Source organism: Chaetura pelagica, unplaced genomic scaffold (genome assembly GCF_000747805.2).
Source record: "Chaetura pelagica isolate M959 unplaced genomic scaffold, ChaPel_1.0 scaffold264, whole genome shotgun sequence".
NCBI lineage: Eukaryota > Metazoa > Chordata > Aves > Apodiformes > Apodidae > Chaetura > Chaetura pelagica.
In genome coordinates, this window is record NW_009953064.1 from 1,996,952 (window position 1) to 2,013,707 (window position 16,756).

General features: G+C 45.5%; 1 protein-coding gene across 1 annotated transcript in view; it reads right to left on the reverse strand.

Moving 5' to 3' along the window:
* The window catches only part of GPC1 (glypican 1), a 201,381-nt gene that overhangs the window by 16,259 nt on the left and 168,366 nt on the right, over positions 1-16,756 (reverse strand). Inside the window, exon 3 of the mRNA XM_009996739.1 lies at positions 10,775-11,166. Coding sequence (XP_009995041.1) covers positions 10,775-11,166 — 392 coding nt within the window. The remainder of the gene's footprint in view (positions 1-10,774; positions 11,167-16,756) is intronic.

A 16,756-nucleotide genomic window follows, 5' to 3' on the forward strand; every position in this document is an offset into this window, starting at 1 on the left:
TGGGACAGCGCATGCTGGCAGAGCACAGGGTGGCAATGGTGACTAAGGCTCAGGCTCAACTCGTAAGGGCTCAGGAGGAAAAAGTTGCTTTTGCACCTTAGCAAGGATCGTTTCTAGATCCCAGAGAGAAGCTGTGTGTGTATTGCCAGTCTGTCCCTCTGGTGAAGTGGCTTTGTCTTCTGGAGGGCAGTGGGGGGCCACACTGCCTCAGGCGAGGCAGCACCTCTGGCCCCTGCTCCCCTGCCCCAGAGCCTCTCATCTGAAGATGAGCAGGCGATACAACGCCCCCCCAGCTGCTGCTCCACTGAATCTGGCAGATGCCAAGTGTTCAACTTAATCTCTTGGCAGGAAGGATTCCTTAAGTATTAAATTTTGCAAGTGGAAAAGGCCAGACTCCACTCCCTTTCCCCAAAGAACTACTTAAACCTCTCCTGTTGGCAGCAGCACTCCTTTTTCACAGGCAGGCTGCAGAGGTGAAATTAGAACAGAGGGATGAGAGGGCAGAAAAAAGAATTTCATAGTGTTTTCTGCATGTTTTGCTTGGCCTGAGCTCAGCTCCTTGGCATTCCACCCAGCCCATGCACTTCTGCTCCATGCAGGGCAGAAGACAGTGAGGGCCTGGGGCTCCCAGAGCCTTTCCTGGCCCTGACACTGCACCATCCCTTTGGGGGACTTGCAGCATAGTAAGGAGTGGAGCCTTTCAAATATCTCTTAGCCCTTATGGATTAGTTTGCTGAAACTTCATGACCCATCCCCAGGCCCAACACCTAGGACCTCATGGAGAGCCCCTCTGGCTTCCCATCACAGATTTGCAGCAAATGGGATAGATCCATAAGCAACCTCCTCTATTCACCACAAGTGGCCTGAAAGCAGGAGCACACAAACTCCTGCAGATGGAGTGGAAGCTAATATAATTTCTTAATCTTGAAATGATCTGGTAAAGGATGTAGACAGCATATGACAATTATTGACTTCTTTAAGTACAATCAACCTAGCCCAGCTTGTGGCTGGTTCTTCTTTAAGGAAAAATGGTTCTCCTTCACCTTTAGTGGCACCTATAGTCCTTTCTTAGCTCAGTGACCTAGAAACTGCATTAAGATGTCAAAAGGAAATGCACGATACATTGGAGAAGCCATTTCCTAATGATCTGAAAATATTGCTGAGAGATATGGCTTGGAGCCAGAGCATTCCTCATTCAGTTGTCAGAGGTATAAATAAATACACCACATTATGCTCAGCCCCGTTTAAAAACACTATGTTCCTATGCGTAACAGGGACACAACAAACACAGAGGGGTTTACTAGGAATGAGTATCTGTGCTGGTTTGGTGGGATTTTTGGTAGTGGGGGAAGGGTCCCAGGGCTAGGTCCTGTAAGAAGATGAGAAGTTCCCTTGCTCCAAAACCAGCCAAGGAGCCATTAGGGAGACAAGAGATGCGCCTCTTTTATTAATATATGAAAGAAGTGAAATGAGACCTGAGCAAAGTGAGCAGTTAAGGGAGAGAAGAGCTGAGCTGGAGAGGTGCAAGGCAGTGCTTCGGTGAAGATCCCGGTGGTTTATGAGGAAGAAAGGGAAGGAAATGCCCTAGCAGAAGTTTTCCTGCAACTTACGGCTGTCCCCCTGGATTAATGGAGGAACATGGTGGAACATTCCCTCGAGGCGCCAGCAGGACTCTGACTTGCTGCTAGTGGACTCTTCATTATGCAGCTGTGGGAGTCCCGGGCCCAGGGGATGTGGCTGGTGCTGGAGCAGCCCGTGATTCTGTGAGCAACCCATGCTGGAGCAGCTCCAACTTTGTGGGAAGGACTCATGAAGGAGAGGTTCGTGGAGGTTCACTTAGTGTGAAATTAAGTTATTATTTTTCCCCAAGTTGAGTCTGTTTTGCCCGGGACCTTAATTAGTGAAGAACCCTCCTTGTCCTTTGTCTTGATCCTAGTTGGCCTTTGTTCTCCTCATCCCAGAGTGCATGAGGGGGGGAGTTGAGTGAGCAGCCATATTGGCTGTTTCTTTGTTGTCGTGTTGGGCCCAAACCCCAACAACATCTATTCCAGTAAACACTATTTAGTACTCCAATAAATAAAAAATAACATCATAGAGTCGGGTGTTGGTCAAGAATACACTACAGCACAACCACCTAAGGATGATTATACTACAGCAGAACTACCTAAGAATTCCTAAGCTTTCTTATTCTACCAGTCTGAACATGGATGATAATAATCCCATTTGTGCACACTCACTCAGACAAAGGGAAAGCCTCCCCCTCAGGTACCTGCAATCACCTGCCCAGCAGGGACAAGGCTCACCCGTAGATGTATCTAGAAGAATTCTTTATCACTCACCGAAGATGAGGTTGCTCCATCTCAAGAAACCTCCTTAGGTGGCGTCCTGGCCTCAGGGGTGGCCTTCCTCACAGACCCGAGGCTCCAAGGGAAAACTCAGGGCCTCCCGGCGGGAACTTCCTTTTATGGACTCAGATCTGCCCTGTGGTTCCATTCGTTCGTCTACCTGGGCCCAGACCCGCACTGGCTGGGGACCCTGCTCCTTCACAGAGGGTCCCACCCCTTCAGCTGCCCAAAGCAGGTGCCGATGTGTCTGCTGATGGCTCCGCAGCCCAGCAGGGGGGAAGGCCAGAAATCGGTCCCAGCGCCACCAAGTCTAACCCAACGAAGGTGACACAAAACTGGCCCGTCAGGGTTAAGGTGTAACTGCTTCTGCCGACTCCACAGAGCTTAACAGAAAATGTAACAGCCCCCAGCACCGGGCAGCGGGGGTGAGTGCTCTGTCACACTACGTTATTGCTCAGTTAAAATCCACATACTCTCTTCTGATCGCTGTAGGTACAGCCCCTCAAAGTATAAGCCCAGTGATGAAGTGGTAAGAAAAAAAAATAATCTTCTAAGATATATCCAAATTAAGGGGAAAATTGGAATGAAGCAATAAATCACTTAAAACTACTTTACAGCTGGGGATCCAGTAGCAATGAGGTAATGCCATGGGAACAGGTGGCTGCCTCATGAAAAGCACTATTTCACCCTAAGTGCTGACATTTCAAGGAGGTTGTCATCAGGTATTACCCTGTGACTGTCACCTGTAGGAAGAGTCGAGCTCTGTGCTCTTCCATGGCTACTTTCCAAAGCCTGATGTGCTCATGCTCTGCTGATGGAACGACCCGACCAGACTGGGAATTGCTGGAGGGAAGCACAGCAGAAGACATCTGCAGAGTCCCTTGTCCTATGTCTGGGATGGGTCTGCACAACAGCCAGCAGAGAATGGGCACATGTGGAGATAATGACAGAAAATTGAGAACACATAATTCTCAGCATTCAGAGTGACATTTCTTTCCTTCATTTTTCCCCCTCCTGAGCAATATTTAAATCAATTACAGTAAAACTAATTACTTTCTCAAGCAATTTGCTGAGCATATGGGCCAGGGGATTAGCGTCTAGCCTCTAGTTCCTTGCCACCCCCCAGCTAATTTAGAAAACATTTAGTGTGAAAGGCTTCTAACAACAACACCAAAAAAGCTCCTGCCCTGTATTTTCTTAATATTCTCTCCAAGCAGAGAATCACAGGAAGCTAAGGCATAACAAGCAGTCAGCTACTCTGTCTCCCTGCATTGAGACAATTTGAGGAGAGCTGTAATCTTACCTACAACAGAACAGTTAAAAACTTTCTGAAGTGAAGACAAAAGGAGATGAACCGACTTGTAGAAGGCAAAAGCACGCAGCTCAGACAGGGGAGACACCCCTGCACAGACACTCAGGGATTGAAGACACCCGAGTGCAGACAGCTCTTGGGGCTGTCAGGGCTTTAGTCACAGAATCACAGAATTGTCACTGTAGGAAAAGACCTCTCAGATCACTGAGCACAACCTTCCACCCAGGAAAAAGAACAAAAAAACCCCCACAACAAAAAAATAGCCAAAAAAACACAAAACCATACCTCACAAAACCAACACCACCACACAGCCCTGAAAAACCCTCCAGGCCCACTAGAGAATGCTCTGAAGTGCCACATTCATGTATTTCTTGAAGACCTCCAGGGTTGGTGACTCCATCACCTTCCTGATCTAGTCTCTGCAGGACAAACAGCAGCAGGGCAAATCCAGTCAAATGGACTGGATTTTTCCAGAACTTAGGAAAAAGCCTTCTTGTCTTTCCACCATGCCCTTAAAGATAAAATCAAACTTGTGATTTGCATGCTAAACCCAAGTCTTTGCAGAGATACACATGCTCACAGATAACAAAAGCACGTTTTATAGAGCTATGGGACACCTTTCTCTCAGACCCACTGTTTTCTGTTCTTTCTCCCACTATAGGGAGCACCTATCCAGGTTATATGTTGATCTTTCAAACAGCACCCACTGACCATTAGACCTCTTTGAAGTGTCAGGTTTGGTGCAAGTCACAAGGGACAGAAAAGAGGGGTGCAATTCCTCCTGGCCTGACTATAGACCTCTCTTAATCTACAACAGTGGGAGGTTTTTCAACCCTCTGAAATGGGACCTCATTTGACAGGTCACACAAGAAGTACAGAGAAGTGCAAAGAAGAGATGTGCCTTCTCCCATTACCCTAATGCCTCCTGCTTGGAAAATACTTGAGAGCCTCCAACACAGCACCCTGTGTAATACCAAGGAACAGAAAGGATCATGGAAGGGAAGATAGGAGTCTTAGATGTTACTGGGTTCTCACAAACTCTTTGTCTCTTTTAGCTAAAATCTCCTACACACTTCTCACTGCACATAACATTTCTTTATCCAAACCAATTATTTCCAAAAAAGTTGACTGGAAACTCCAAGGAATGAAGTGTAGGATGCAGAGAGGAAGGCCCTGGGAAACAGTGACCAGAAAGCTACTAGTGCTGGGTCAACCTCCATATGTCACAGATGCTAGCATTGGAGAAAGGTTGAGCTTTAGGAAGTCACAGGCATCTGGGAAATGGTTTTAACAGTGGTAGTACCAACCTGACAGTGCAGCAGCTCAGTGTGGGGTCAGGCTCTTGGGCACAGCATGCCTGGCTCTGCCAGGATGCGAGGGGTGAGCCGGGCTCTGCTCCTCCCACAGCTGGTGGCAGGGCTCCTCCTGCGCCCATCAGGCTGTGGCAGCTCCTTTGGCACCCAGAACCTGCAGCCAAGCTGCAGATGCTGCTCTTGAAGTGCTGGCTTCAAACAAGGAGAAGGAAAAAAAAAAGCAACCCTAAAAAACACCCAACTCCAAATCATTTCTCCTTTTGAAGCCTGGCTTAAAAGCAAATGAGAACCTGCATCCCAGCCAGAACGTGATGGGACGCCTTGGCCTTCAGGGGCCTTTAAGTACATCTGAAAGGCATTTAACACCAATAAAATAAGCTGAGCTCTTGCTACCATTTTTTCTACCCCCTCCTCCCCTCACACACACACAGGCTGCTGTGAGCCATCTGTGCCTTGCTTCCCTGGGGAACAAGGGTTAGGTAGAGGCAAGAGATTTGGGGGTGGAGAAAGCGGCCTGGGTGAAAAATGGCTCTCTGTGGCATGGTGTTGGTGCTCACTGAGCTGGACCACATCCCTTTCCTGGCTCCAGACTCCAAGGAGCAGAGCAGACCTACAGCGGGCTCAAGGACTGTAGCACCTGGCTGTGGTTTAGGCGTGATGCGAGGACGGTGGGGGTGAAGACAAAATACCTCCAGGCATGTCAGATATATGTAAAAATGTGCCTGTACTAACTCTCAGGTATATTTTTCCAGGTAGAAGGTCTTAATGAATGAATGGCCATTCTCACCTCCAGAGCATCATTTAAATCCAGCAACATCAGGCAACTTAGGCTTCTAAACCCATGGATGCCTTAGAGCCAGCAGGTAGCAGGCAGGTTTCTAGAAGCAGGCAGGTGTCCTGGGCAGCTGGACACCTCCACAGGTTTGGGGGCTGAACACAGCTATGCAGGCAGCTGCAGCCAAGGCATTCATAGCACTCTTGCTTACCTTCTCATGTGCATTTTAAAGGCAGGCGATACAAACAAGGCAAGTTTTCCCTGTCAGCTGTGAAAAACCCATTCTGGGGTGGCATTTAAGGGAAAAAAGGTCAGCTCTTCAATATACAGATTAGGCTATATGCAGTGGAAAATGCAGGTGGGTGTTCAGAGCCATTCCCAATTATCCCAAACCCCTCAGATGGAATTGCACAGTTGGGATCAAGCTGTTAGTAGAAAAACCAGCTATAAAAATGAGGCCAAGTGGGGGAGTGGGTCCTGCTGGGCCAGTGGTGAGGAGCCCTGCCGAGCTGCCCGTGGGACAAACAGCATCCCAGCAACAGGCTCAGAAGCCAGCCCTGCCCTTTCTTGGCAACAAGACCAGCACTGGAGGGACAGGTTGGTGTTTCACCAGGGAGCTGGACTGCTCTGTGGTCAGGGCAACCTGCAACGTGGCAAGTCCACGTTGGGAAACATTTCATTTCTACAATCCACAGAAGGACTCTCAAATACTAGGCTAAAAAAAGCAGGGCTGTACTGTTCTTTGCATCTCCATGTGTGGAAGCTGGAAATCAGGGCTACAATTGCTCTGTTCACCAGGCTGTGAGTGCCCGGTTTTCCTGGTGAAGGAAGCAGGAGCTGCAGGTGCTCCCAGTCCTCTGCCGTCGCAGGGAACAGACCCTGCTCTCTCCACCACATGGTCAGCAGCTGTCTTGTGCATATTTATGCCAGCCTTGATGTAATTAGCACCTTGACGTGTGTTAAACGAACCAAGCTTTCCAGTCTTTCAGGATAAAACTCTAAAAGAAACAGCTGCAGGGCTGACAGAAATATGATTCTTTCAAAGTCTAATGAATTGTATAATCACTTCAATCATTATTTTGCATCTTCCTTCCACAAATGCACAGCCACGAGTCCTTGAAGCACAGTGAGTTTTAAGTCTCACCAAACCCATCACTCAAGAGACATCAAGCTTGTTTCCAAACCCTCTGTGAGGGATCACAAAGCAAGCAGGATGCAGGGTCCTGGGTGGCGATTGTGCCACTCTTCAGTGGTAGGGGTAGGGTAAAGACCCTGCACTTTGGTGACCCTCTTGCTTTGACCTCACTGCATGCAGCTCAGCACAGGGTGAGGGACATAGAGGATGGAAGCTGATGCCAAATCTGTGCCCTTCGTGCTCCAGTAAACCAGAGCTGGTGCTAAGCCTGGAGCAAACAGACTGCCTGGGTCCATCCCCTCCAGCCCAGCAGCCAAACGGCCATTTTGCAGACTCAGAAAAAAGAAATAAAAATTAAAAAAATAACAACAACAAAATAAAAATAGGGCAATCCAGCCAAACATAGAGTAGAGCTCGCCCCAGCTCCCTCTGTAGCAAGTAATGAGGATGACTCCAGACGGCAGTGCAGCCTGTGAGGGACACCAGACCCAAGGGCAGGACCCACAGCTAACTGCGGGGATGTGCGCCTTTGGATTCCTGTCTAGTGCTTAGTTAGCTTTCTGATATTTAAATGAGGAAGATTTATATGGATAGAGACTGTTGTCATGCTCCTCTCCCTCCAGAGGAAAATTTGGCAAGTCACCACCTGCCTATTCAACACTCTCCCTGCCCTGTTCATCTAATGCAGTTATTTCCAGCTGGTACAATTTTCAATCCTTTGAAAACTTGATTCAATTGACTTTTAAATACCAGGTAAATATAAAAGACATAGAATAGAAATAACGCAGGCAAGTAGATATATTCACAACACCTATGGGATTTTACCCCTGAGAAGGTTTATGATTTAAACATAATACTGGAGAGAAATAATGGAAAATAGGATCTGAAATACATAAGGATGTGTTCAACATTGTATGGTTCCCATCCAGCTCAATCTGAATCTGCGCAAACAATTCTAACTTCCTTGCCAAACTCTCTCCCTAGCTTTACATGCAGCAGTGCTGTAAAACACCTGAACCTGCAGGCACTGTGGCAGGGCTAGTCTCAGTGGCTGTGCACAAGCAGGAGGAAGTGAGTGCAGAAGCTCATCTCTCAGGGTGCCAGAGCTTATTTCAGCCCATAGTCTAAGATAGTGTTCACAGGTAGAGGTGTCTGAAGTGCCACAGGCTCTCAGCTCCTGGGACTTTAGTCCTCCACCTCCACCTCCTGAACACAGACCTGTAAGTGGTACTTGTGACATTTTCCACCCTAAGAATTGCTGCTGGGTTGGGAGCAGCAGGAACTTACAGCAAAGGCAGTGCTCATTTTCAGAAAGCTATATTGGTGATTTGCAATGACAGTAGGGAAAAAAAAAGAAAACCGGTAAGATCTGCCAGTTGTTGTTTGTTACCTGGCTGTGGTGAACTGCATCCCACCCCCACCTCTGCCAACAACACCAGCACCCATGGGACACACTGTCTGTGTCCCACATGTAGATCCTGCAGGGCTCTTCCAGCACCCCACTCCTGTCCCTGCATACCCAGCCCAGGGCTGCCTGAGGGGATGTCTTCCTATGAGATTGGACAGTCAGAGGCTGGGAAAGAAAGGCCCCTTAAGCACAGTGGAGAAGCAGCAGAGATTAAAGAAAACTCTAAAAATCCCCACTGGTAGCTCAAAATGCAGAAGACCCTGCTCCATCTAAGAGAGCCAGAAAATCTGGCAAACAGCACCATTCTTTCTCTAGGAAGTCCAGTAATACAGTCTTTGTACAAGGACCTGAACCAGTAACAGGGAACAGATCACAAACACTGAGCTATACGTATGTGAGCAGATGAAATCAGGACGATTTTAATGGAAATCAGTAGCTTTTCTGGGAATTGCAAATAAATAAACTCAAAGTAATCATTTTTCAGAGTGCGAAAGCTAGGTAATTTATTTCTATGTGTCCATTTCCATGGGCTTTTTTCCCCAGACTTCCTGACCAAAACACTCAACACTGCTCCCCAGGAAATTTCAGCTGAAAAGGTTATTTTAAAGTTAGCTGCTATCAGCTGACAGGAAATCCCAGTCTCTAATCTCAGCAGAAGTCTTACACACTTTATCCTAAAATTGCAAGTAGAAAGCAACATGAAAAATCACTAAAACTGAAGCACGAGTTGTGGATTGCATTCAGCACTTCACATCCATTTGGCACTAGTGCAAATCCACATCTGGTAAAGGAAAGTGGCTGAACCAGGCCTTTTATTTTAGCCATAGCTGAGGGCTACCAGGGTATCCATAAAACAGATTTCCCACCTCAGCATTCTCACCCCTTCTTGCCTGAAGTACTAAACACATTCCTAAAGACAGGGAAAAAGGGCCAGTTTTAGCCTTTGTAACAAAAATCAGCTCTCAGGGAAGCTTTGCTGAGGTTTCCCAACTTGGTTCAAGCAGATTTTGCTGTAACAGCAACATGCTGGGTTAACTGCAACCCCAGGCAGGGCTCTTGTGAGAGAGAAATGGCTGGGATCCTCCTGGAAGACCTTCCATCCTGGAGGAACGGGTCAGGTGGAGGCAGAGAAAAGTGGAGGTTCTGTGGTTGTGCACCTCACATCCCATTTGACAAGTGATGCCAAAAGAAGGAGAAGAATTCAGAAAAGGGGGGCTGGAATCAAAATGCAATGGGGTCAGAAGCTTACCTGAAAGTGTGGGAAGAATATACTATATTGGTATCCCAGGTACTTCCCTTCCACTGATACCATGACTGCAGCTGCTCTGCCAGCCTGCTTTAACCACCAAGCTTGGCTACAGACACAATCATGCACATGGAGGTGGAAATCTCTGCTATTCAGAGGATTTATGAAAAATATTTTACTTTAGTCCCCTTGAAAATACACCATTCTCCTCTTTTATCTGTTTTAAGTGTCAGGAGAGTGTGATGTTAATGAGATTAACAAAGGCTTTTGGGTAACTGAACAGTTTTTAGTCCCACATTAATAAATTAAAACATTTGTCACTGTTACCACATTAATGTTTCTTCTCAAGATCAAAGTCTGGATGTGACTTATCAAATAGTACCACCCTCTGCTCTGCATTACCTTACGTTACCTGCTGAGGAAATTAATTGTGATTCTGCATTTTTACATTCATAGTTTAATAATGCCCTGCTTATTCCCATCTCCACATGCAGTATGAAAGTAATTTTTTGAATATGGATTTTCTCCTTGCTACTGGTGTAATCCTGCCTGAGTACCTTGTTTCAGAACAATCACCTCCTTCTGGCTCTGAAAGGGTGCTTCCACAGTAAAGAATACAATTTCCTTTCTCCTGCAACCCTGGGCTCAGTCATGTTAATTTACATTTATATAGCACTTTTCATCCCTGAAGATCCCAAAGTACTTTACAAACTCACCTTCTCTGCACAAATATACAGACCTACATAAACAGACACAGCAATCCCATCACCAACCACTGAAATGCATCTCTCTGCAACTATTCCCAGCACACTCGTGACAGTCAGCTCTGCACACCCTGCAACACCTCACCATCAAGAAGGAAAGTAAGGCAGCGTGATTTAGAGACATGCCATTTCCCTGCTGGGGAAGAGCAAGGAATCCAGGCAAGCACCTGAACAGCTTTACAGCCTAGGCGACTGACATCTCCTTGGCACTCTGCTGCCTAAGTCAAAATGAGGTAAAGACTGATGGCAGTGAGTTATACCTTGCTGCTTCTGCGCTATCAGTTCCTGCAGAACTCCAGACTTGCTACTCCCTTCTACTGACAGGTGATCTTCAAGCAGTTTGCTTTTTAAAACTGAAAAATACCTGCTTGCTTTGTAATGAAAACATAAGGGGAAATAAAGCCCCCTCTCCCCAACAGCAGTAGTTGACTGGCTCCTGTCAATCTGAGAATGGAGAAGAGAGAATCCAGACATACCTGAGACACCTTTTTGACCACGTCACTGCCCACTAGAAAACCCTGTGCGTAGGAGCGTGCTGCGATGAAGGCTCGGGTTGCCTTCACCTTCAGGTCCCGGGGAACTTCCCCAAAGGGTTTGTGCTGCTCCGCATGTTTCACCATGCAGTCCAGGTACTCATCTGTGATATGGTACTGGGGATTCATCAGCTTGAACAGCCGCTCCAGCAAACGTGTCCAGAACTCATTGAGGGCCTCTTCCAAGTTTATGTTGGAGCCCCGGTAATAGCGGCGTAGCTCGCTGTACAAGTCCTTGAAGACCTTCATATTTTGAGTGTACAATTCTCCATACATGCTTGGAAAAGCATCATAAAGGGCCTTTTCTGACTTGTTCAATAAGTCCTGGAAATAACCTGAAGAAAGAAAAAGAAGATGGTGATGCAGCAGTCAGACAAGCAGGAATCCAATGGGCTGCATTGTTTGGCAGCACAACTGAATGCCCTTAGAAAAGATAAGGGCCCTAACAGAGCTTTTCCTCTAACTGACCTTACCCACACTCTCACTCTTGAACCTTAGCTGAAAAGTCTGATGGAGGAACCCCCAAGTTCCAGAGAACCATGGCCTCGGCCTCTCTGCCTCATCTGGCAGTGTCACCTGGTACCAAAATTAAGATTCTTCTCTGAGAGTGCAAAGTGCCATAGTGTTACTCATAGGTTTTCTTTAAAGAATGCACCAACTGGCATTTCTGACATATACCATAACTTGCCAGAATTGTCAGTCAAAGCTTTATGAGACAGTCAATCTGGAATCAAGAACCAGCCACTTCTGGCACAGAGGTTGACACTCATTAAAAATGACCAGAAAAGACTGCAAATGCACAAGGACACCTGGATGCTGCTCAGGCTCCTGTAATGACTGCTGTTACGAGTCAGACTAGTTTAGCAATATTAGCATCCACACCAGAATAAAGTAAGATAAAGCTTTCATCTAGAAGACAACCTGAATTCTTCCATTTTATCACCTCAAAGGTTGGAATTTCTCCAGCATCACCTGCTCTTACCACCACACAAAAGTGAGGGCACTTCTGGAGAAGACTGCAACTTCTTCAATTTTAAAACAGAACTTCCCCTTCTCCCCCAGACTTCCTTTTTCCTTGGAAGGCTGTCATTCCTGGCTGAGGCACTGATAATTTGGGAAAGCCAGCAGGCCTCTAGTAAACATACATGTCTGAAGCACAAAGCACAGATATATGACACAAGGTCACTGCAGGCATGAGCTCTTTGGGGCTGCACACTTACCCTGACTAGCTGTCATCCCCACTGACCCAAAACGAGCATGATACACTGCACAGTTTGAAGTTGCCTTTGGAGAAATCAGTGAACCTTGTTGGAGCCACCTCTCTTTCCTTTCTTTCACCTTTCTCTTTGCTTCAAGGCTTATTTTCAAACACACTCTTTCCAAAGCCCTGGTGAAATGGAACAGGGCTGCCACCAGCAACAGCGCCAACCCTTCAGAGACTTCCATCAGCCCTTGTCATTGCAGCCACCCTGGCTCTGAGGCACAGTCCATAAAGCATGTGCCAAGATTCCAAAAGCTGTGACAGGAACAGGAACATCTTATTATGTATTTAAAGACAGGGCTGTTTGTGCTCAAGTGGTTTTGAACTGAGACCAACATAATGTTTGAGGTTCTCATCCTATTTGCTTTTTTGGATTTGCATCTTGCTTTTGTTTAGGTATAAAAAACTAAATGGTTTTACACCCTGGGTTCTGTGGTCATAGAAGTGACAGAAATGGGACACTCTTGCTACATACAGCAGGGCAAAGATGACAGATTCAACTTCTCCCTTAACAACATTTTTATAGTCATTTCCATCCTCTCAACTGCCAGTTATGTTCAGGCTCACTGAGACCCTGCAGGAGGGAACTCATAGCAGGACCAACCTGATTCAATTTATTGATTTACATAAGTAACTTTAACCACCATTTAAGTCAGTGAGAAGAAAAAATATTTAAATAATCCTTTTCATTCCAATTACATTTGTATTTTTTAGGCATTTTTTAAACCAACCTGATTATACTATTCCTTAAATCTAAATTATCGTGGGTTTTTTTGTGATGTATGATAAGCTCTAGTTGGAATTAAACTGTTATTCAATTAAAATCAAACAGCATGTATTGAGGTATATGAATTAACTTCACTGTGCTAGGCATGTAAAAAAGAAAAGCTTATGAAAAAGGCATATTGCATGTACAAGGCTTTATTAAACCAGGTATTTTTTTGAGGGAATAGCACTGGCTACAATTAAATGCCTCTAAAATTTCAAAACTAGTAAACCTAGGGCCATATAAGCTTTCCTACATTAATAATCTCTCATTGGCTTCTCAGCTTTGAATCAAGCTAAAACTCAACAAGCAGATCGAGCAACTGAAAACACCTCCTGCATCTGCCCCATAGGCTGCTAATAAAAACTTCTTACAGTATTTTAACAAACTGATACTAAGCATCTATAGCCTGGCTTTCTTCAGCCACAGATTTGATTTTAGTGCTTTTAAAAGGCCGTGAGCAAGTTGAGCCTTAGTAGAAGTTTGGTTTAATCACTTATGCAGAAAATAATTTGTATTGGGATCCCTCCATCTCTCAAACGACTGATCTTCATGTGTTTGTCCACCTTCCCTAGCAAAGCTGCTTTGCCAATGGGTTACTGGAGGCACCCAAGCCACCCATAAAATTACCTTCTAATGGGAGACTCCTAGTATGAAAGAAATCTTAAGCTGATGCCATTAAGAAGTACTTTGCTAAAAGGACCTCATTTTCATAGCAAGAACTACCAGCAGCACATGCTAACTAAGGCTCCCCTCTTGAACTGCAAGACAAAGGGTGATCTGAACCTTGCCCTTTCTCCTGTCCCTGTCCCAACTCCTATTCCACTGCTCCAGCTGCCAGAGGGGACATCTCTGGCTGGGTAGGACAAGTTTTCTGCAAGGCTGGGGGCCTCTCATCCCTGCCCAGGAGTTTGTATCTCCCCCCCATCCCAAAAAGTACAGCCATTGCTAAGTCCCAATGACAGTGGCATATGCAACAGAATTTTTTCCTTGTGACAAAATTATCACTGTGATCTGCAGGGTGCTAACACAGAAGAAAGCTTTCCTTTTACCAAAGGTCTCATTTACACCAAATAATTCTACAATACATACTTAACACTTGGTGTTACTGGCACATGTACCTATCCTGGTAACATTGATTCACTGGCCTCTACACAGACTGCTCTGCTTCTGCAAAGCACTGGAGTGTCCCCTTTCACAGCCATGGCTCCAATCCCAGCACAGCAGTTGTGTCCACCCACTTCTTGGCAATTTTGGCTACCTGACCTGGCACTGCTGTGAGCTGGCTTGGGACTGATACTGTGTAATGGTACCATTTCTTGTTGCATAGTCCCTTTCCCCTGCAGAATCTCCTGGAGTGGCTCACTCCTGGGCTCACAAGCCAAGCAGATAACTGCCAGGCAGATGATGTCTCCTGGCAAGACATTTCTTTGGGTCTGACAAATTTAAGGGGGCTACATTTTTCTGTTGCCACAGACTTCCTACCCATACAACAGAAAGGAATGGCACTCACCTGCTATAGATACAAAACACAAAGTTTGTCTGATGCTGATGTGATATCTGCTCCTTATCTTAATGTATCCCTCCAAGCACTGCTGCGTACGCATTCACAATTTAATTAAATTGAGCTCATTTAAAAAGTCTCATTTTTGTATAATCAGTGCTCTTCTCTCTGTGACAAGCAACACTAACTGAATAAATTGCTCAGCAATACAAGGACATGCAGCGTGGCACCCGCCATCAGGAGGAAAAAAACACCAAGTAACAAAACCCAAGTTAAAATTACTTTCTTTGTATCACTACAGGAGAAACAAGATGTATACCTTTCTGTCAAAACACTGGAAACTGCATTTGAGAAAGTCCCAGCTAATTAAGCGTTGATGAACTGTTGTTACTTCTCACCTAAGTGAGAGAACACCAATTACAGCCAACCCATTTGTCACTGGTTCTCAGAAAGTTCTTCTAGATTTCATACACTGAGAGGAAAGTATATCTACATTAACAAGGGAAAATAAATTAGCAATTAAGCCTCAAGGAGGTTGTGTTGAATAGCCAACCTGGCAGGGAATTTAAATGGCCACTTTGCAGCTTTAGAAGATACTAAAAAGGGTGGTTTGTCAAGAGGGATGCACAGAAGCTTGTGCTAACTGCCCTTCATGACCTCCTGTGTTGAGCGTGAACTGCTCATATGCTTAGCACAGGTATCTCCAGTTAACACTGCTGCTTCTTCTTGACACTCCCTGCCTACTAATAGCCAACCTTTTACTGTATTTAGATTAAGGATGTGCTGGGCTCTGGGATACAACAACTTGCTGAACCAGTTAGGTTTCTGTCCTTGATTTCAGGAAGAAGCAATTACTTATTCTAGAGGAAGCACTCCAGTTATCTGTAGCCATGGTGGGTGGGGACCTCTTGGGTAACCTGAGTGGTTGGATACATTTACTTGCAGACTGAGCGCAAGAAAGCAGTTAATACGTTTTCTAGACCAAGGATGGAAAACCATGGATATTCTCAGCATCTGCCAGCCTCAGAAATGGTACATGGGAGCTGTACTAGCCAGAGGTACCTTCTTGCAAGTCACCTCCTAAATCCACAACTGGGCTTCCCCTCTTTCAAAAACTAGCAAAGAGCCATCAAACACGTAAGCCCTTGCTCACTGCTGCTGGAAATGCCAGTAATTCAGTCATACCAAACTCAGTTTTCCCTGGGCCAGTAAAGACTCAGCTCCTCAGCCAAGGACGTCCCTGCACAAAACACCACCTTTCACACTCTAGGTGCAAAAGTATGCAAAACCAAAAAAAAATGAAACGGGAGTCGGCTGCTGCTGATGTTGTTCTGATTATTATTGACTCTCGCTACCAGGCTCAGAAACAACACAACTGGCTTTGCCCAAGTGAGATTTGCTTTTTGGAAGAGGTCAGGTCTGAACAACTTCTGCCTTAAATACAAAAATGCCAGAAAGTTATATGCAAAGAAATGAAAAGTTTTTACAACTGAGACAATTCTGCAACCTTGGCCACTGTTTATTTCACTGTTGCAGTGACAGAAAGTTACTTATCAGATCATTAAGTTCTCAATCAGAATCTGTAACCTTTGCATTCAAAAGAAATGGTAAATCCACATTTGTTTCCCTGCTTCACAGCTTCCAGTGAAGCTCATATTTTCACAGTTTCCACATTTTCACAACTCTGGATTCAAATTGAGAAGCTGTAAAAAGCAAGGCAGGGACCAGCAGTTTCTCTTTGAAGACGGAAAGTTTTGAGTCTCCCCTTCCTCACCCCCCAGCACCAAGTACTTTATCCAAGCTCTTTGATACCATTTGATTACTCAACACCTGGAACACACTGGGGTTTCTTCAACTAATATAATGATGGAGTGGGAGCGGATGCAGGGGGAATGAAGAGGTCACTAAAGGAAGAGCATCCAAATGCTCTTTGGGCACACAGCAGATCTGGTTTGCTTCAAAAGCCATCAAATTTTAGAGGCATACTAGAAGAAATATGAGAATTGGAGAAAGGTGACTGAATTACTTTTCATCTGAATATTGTTAAAACCTTAAGCAGTACAAGAAGTAGTAAGCACAACTGGAAAAGAGTAGTACCAGATTGGAGGAGATGAGGGTGGAAAACACACTGCTCAGATGGTTCCATCAATTAAAAAATCAGAAGAAATCTGTTCCTAAAGGCAGATTTAGCATTGGATGATTTGATTTAGTGATGGCCTCTGGGCAACTACCTCTACCTGTGTGTGGAAGTCAGACCTAAGAGATAGGGAAAAGCATCAGGGTGCAGGGCTCCAGGAGGAAGGAAGCCCATGGCAGGTGATAACTCCAACACTTCACTTTCTCCTGATAAATAAACTGCATCTGTGTTATCCTGTAGGACAGTAAAAGCAGGGA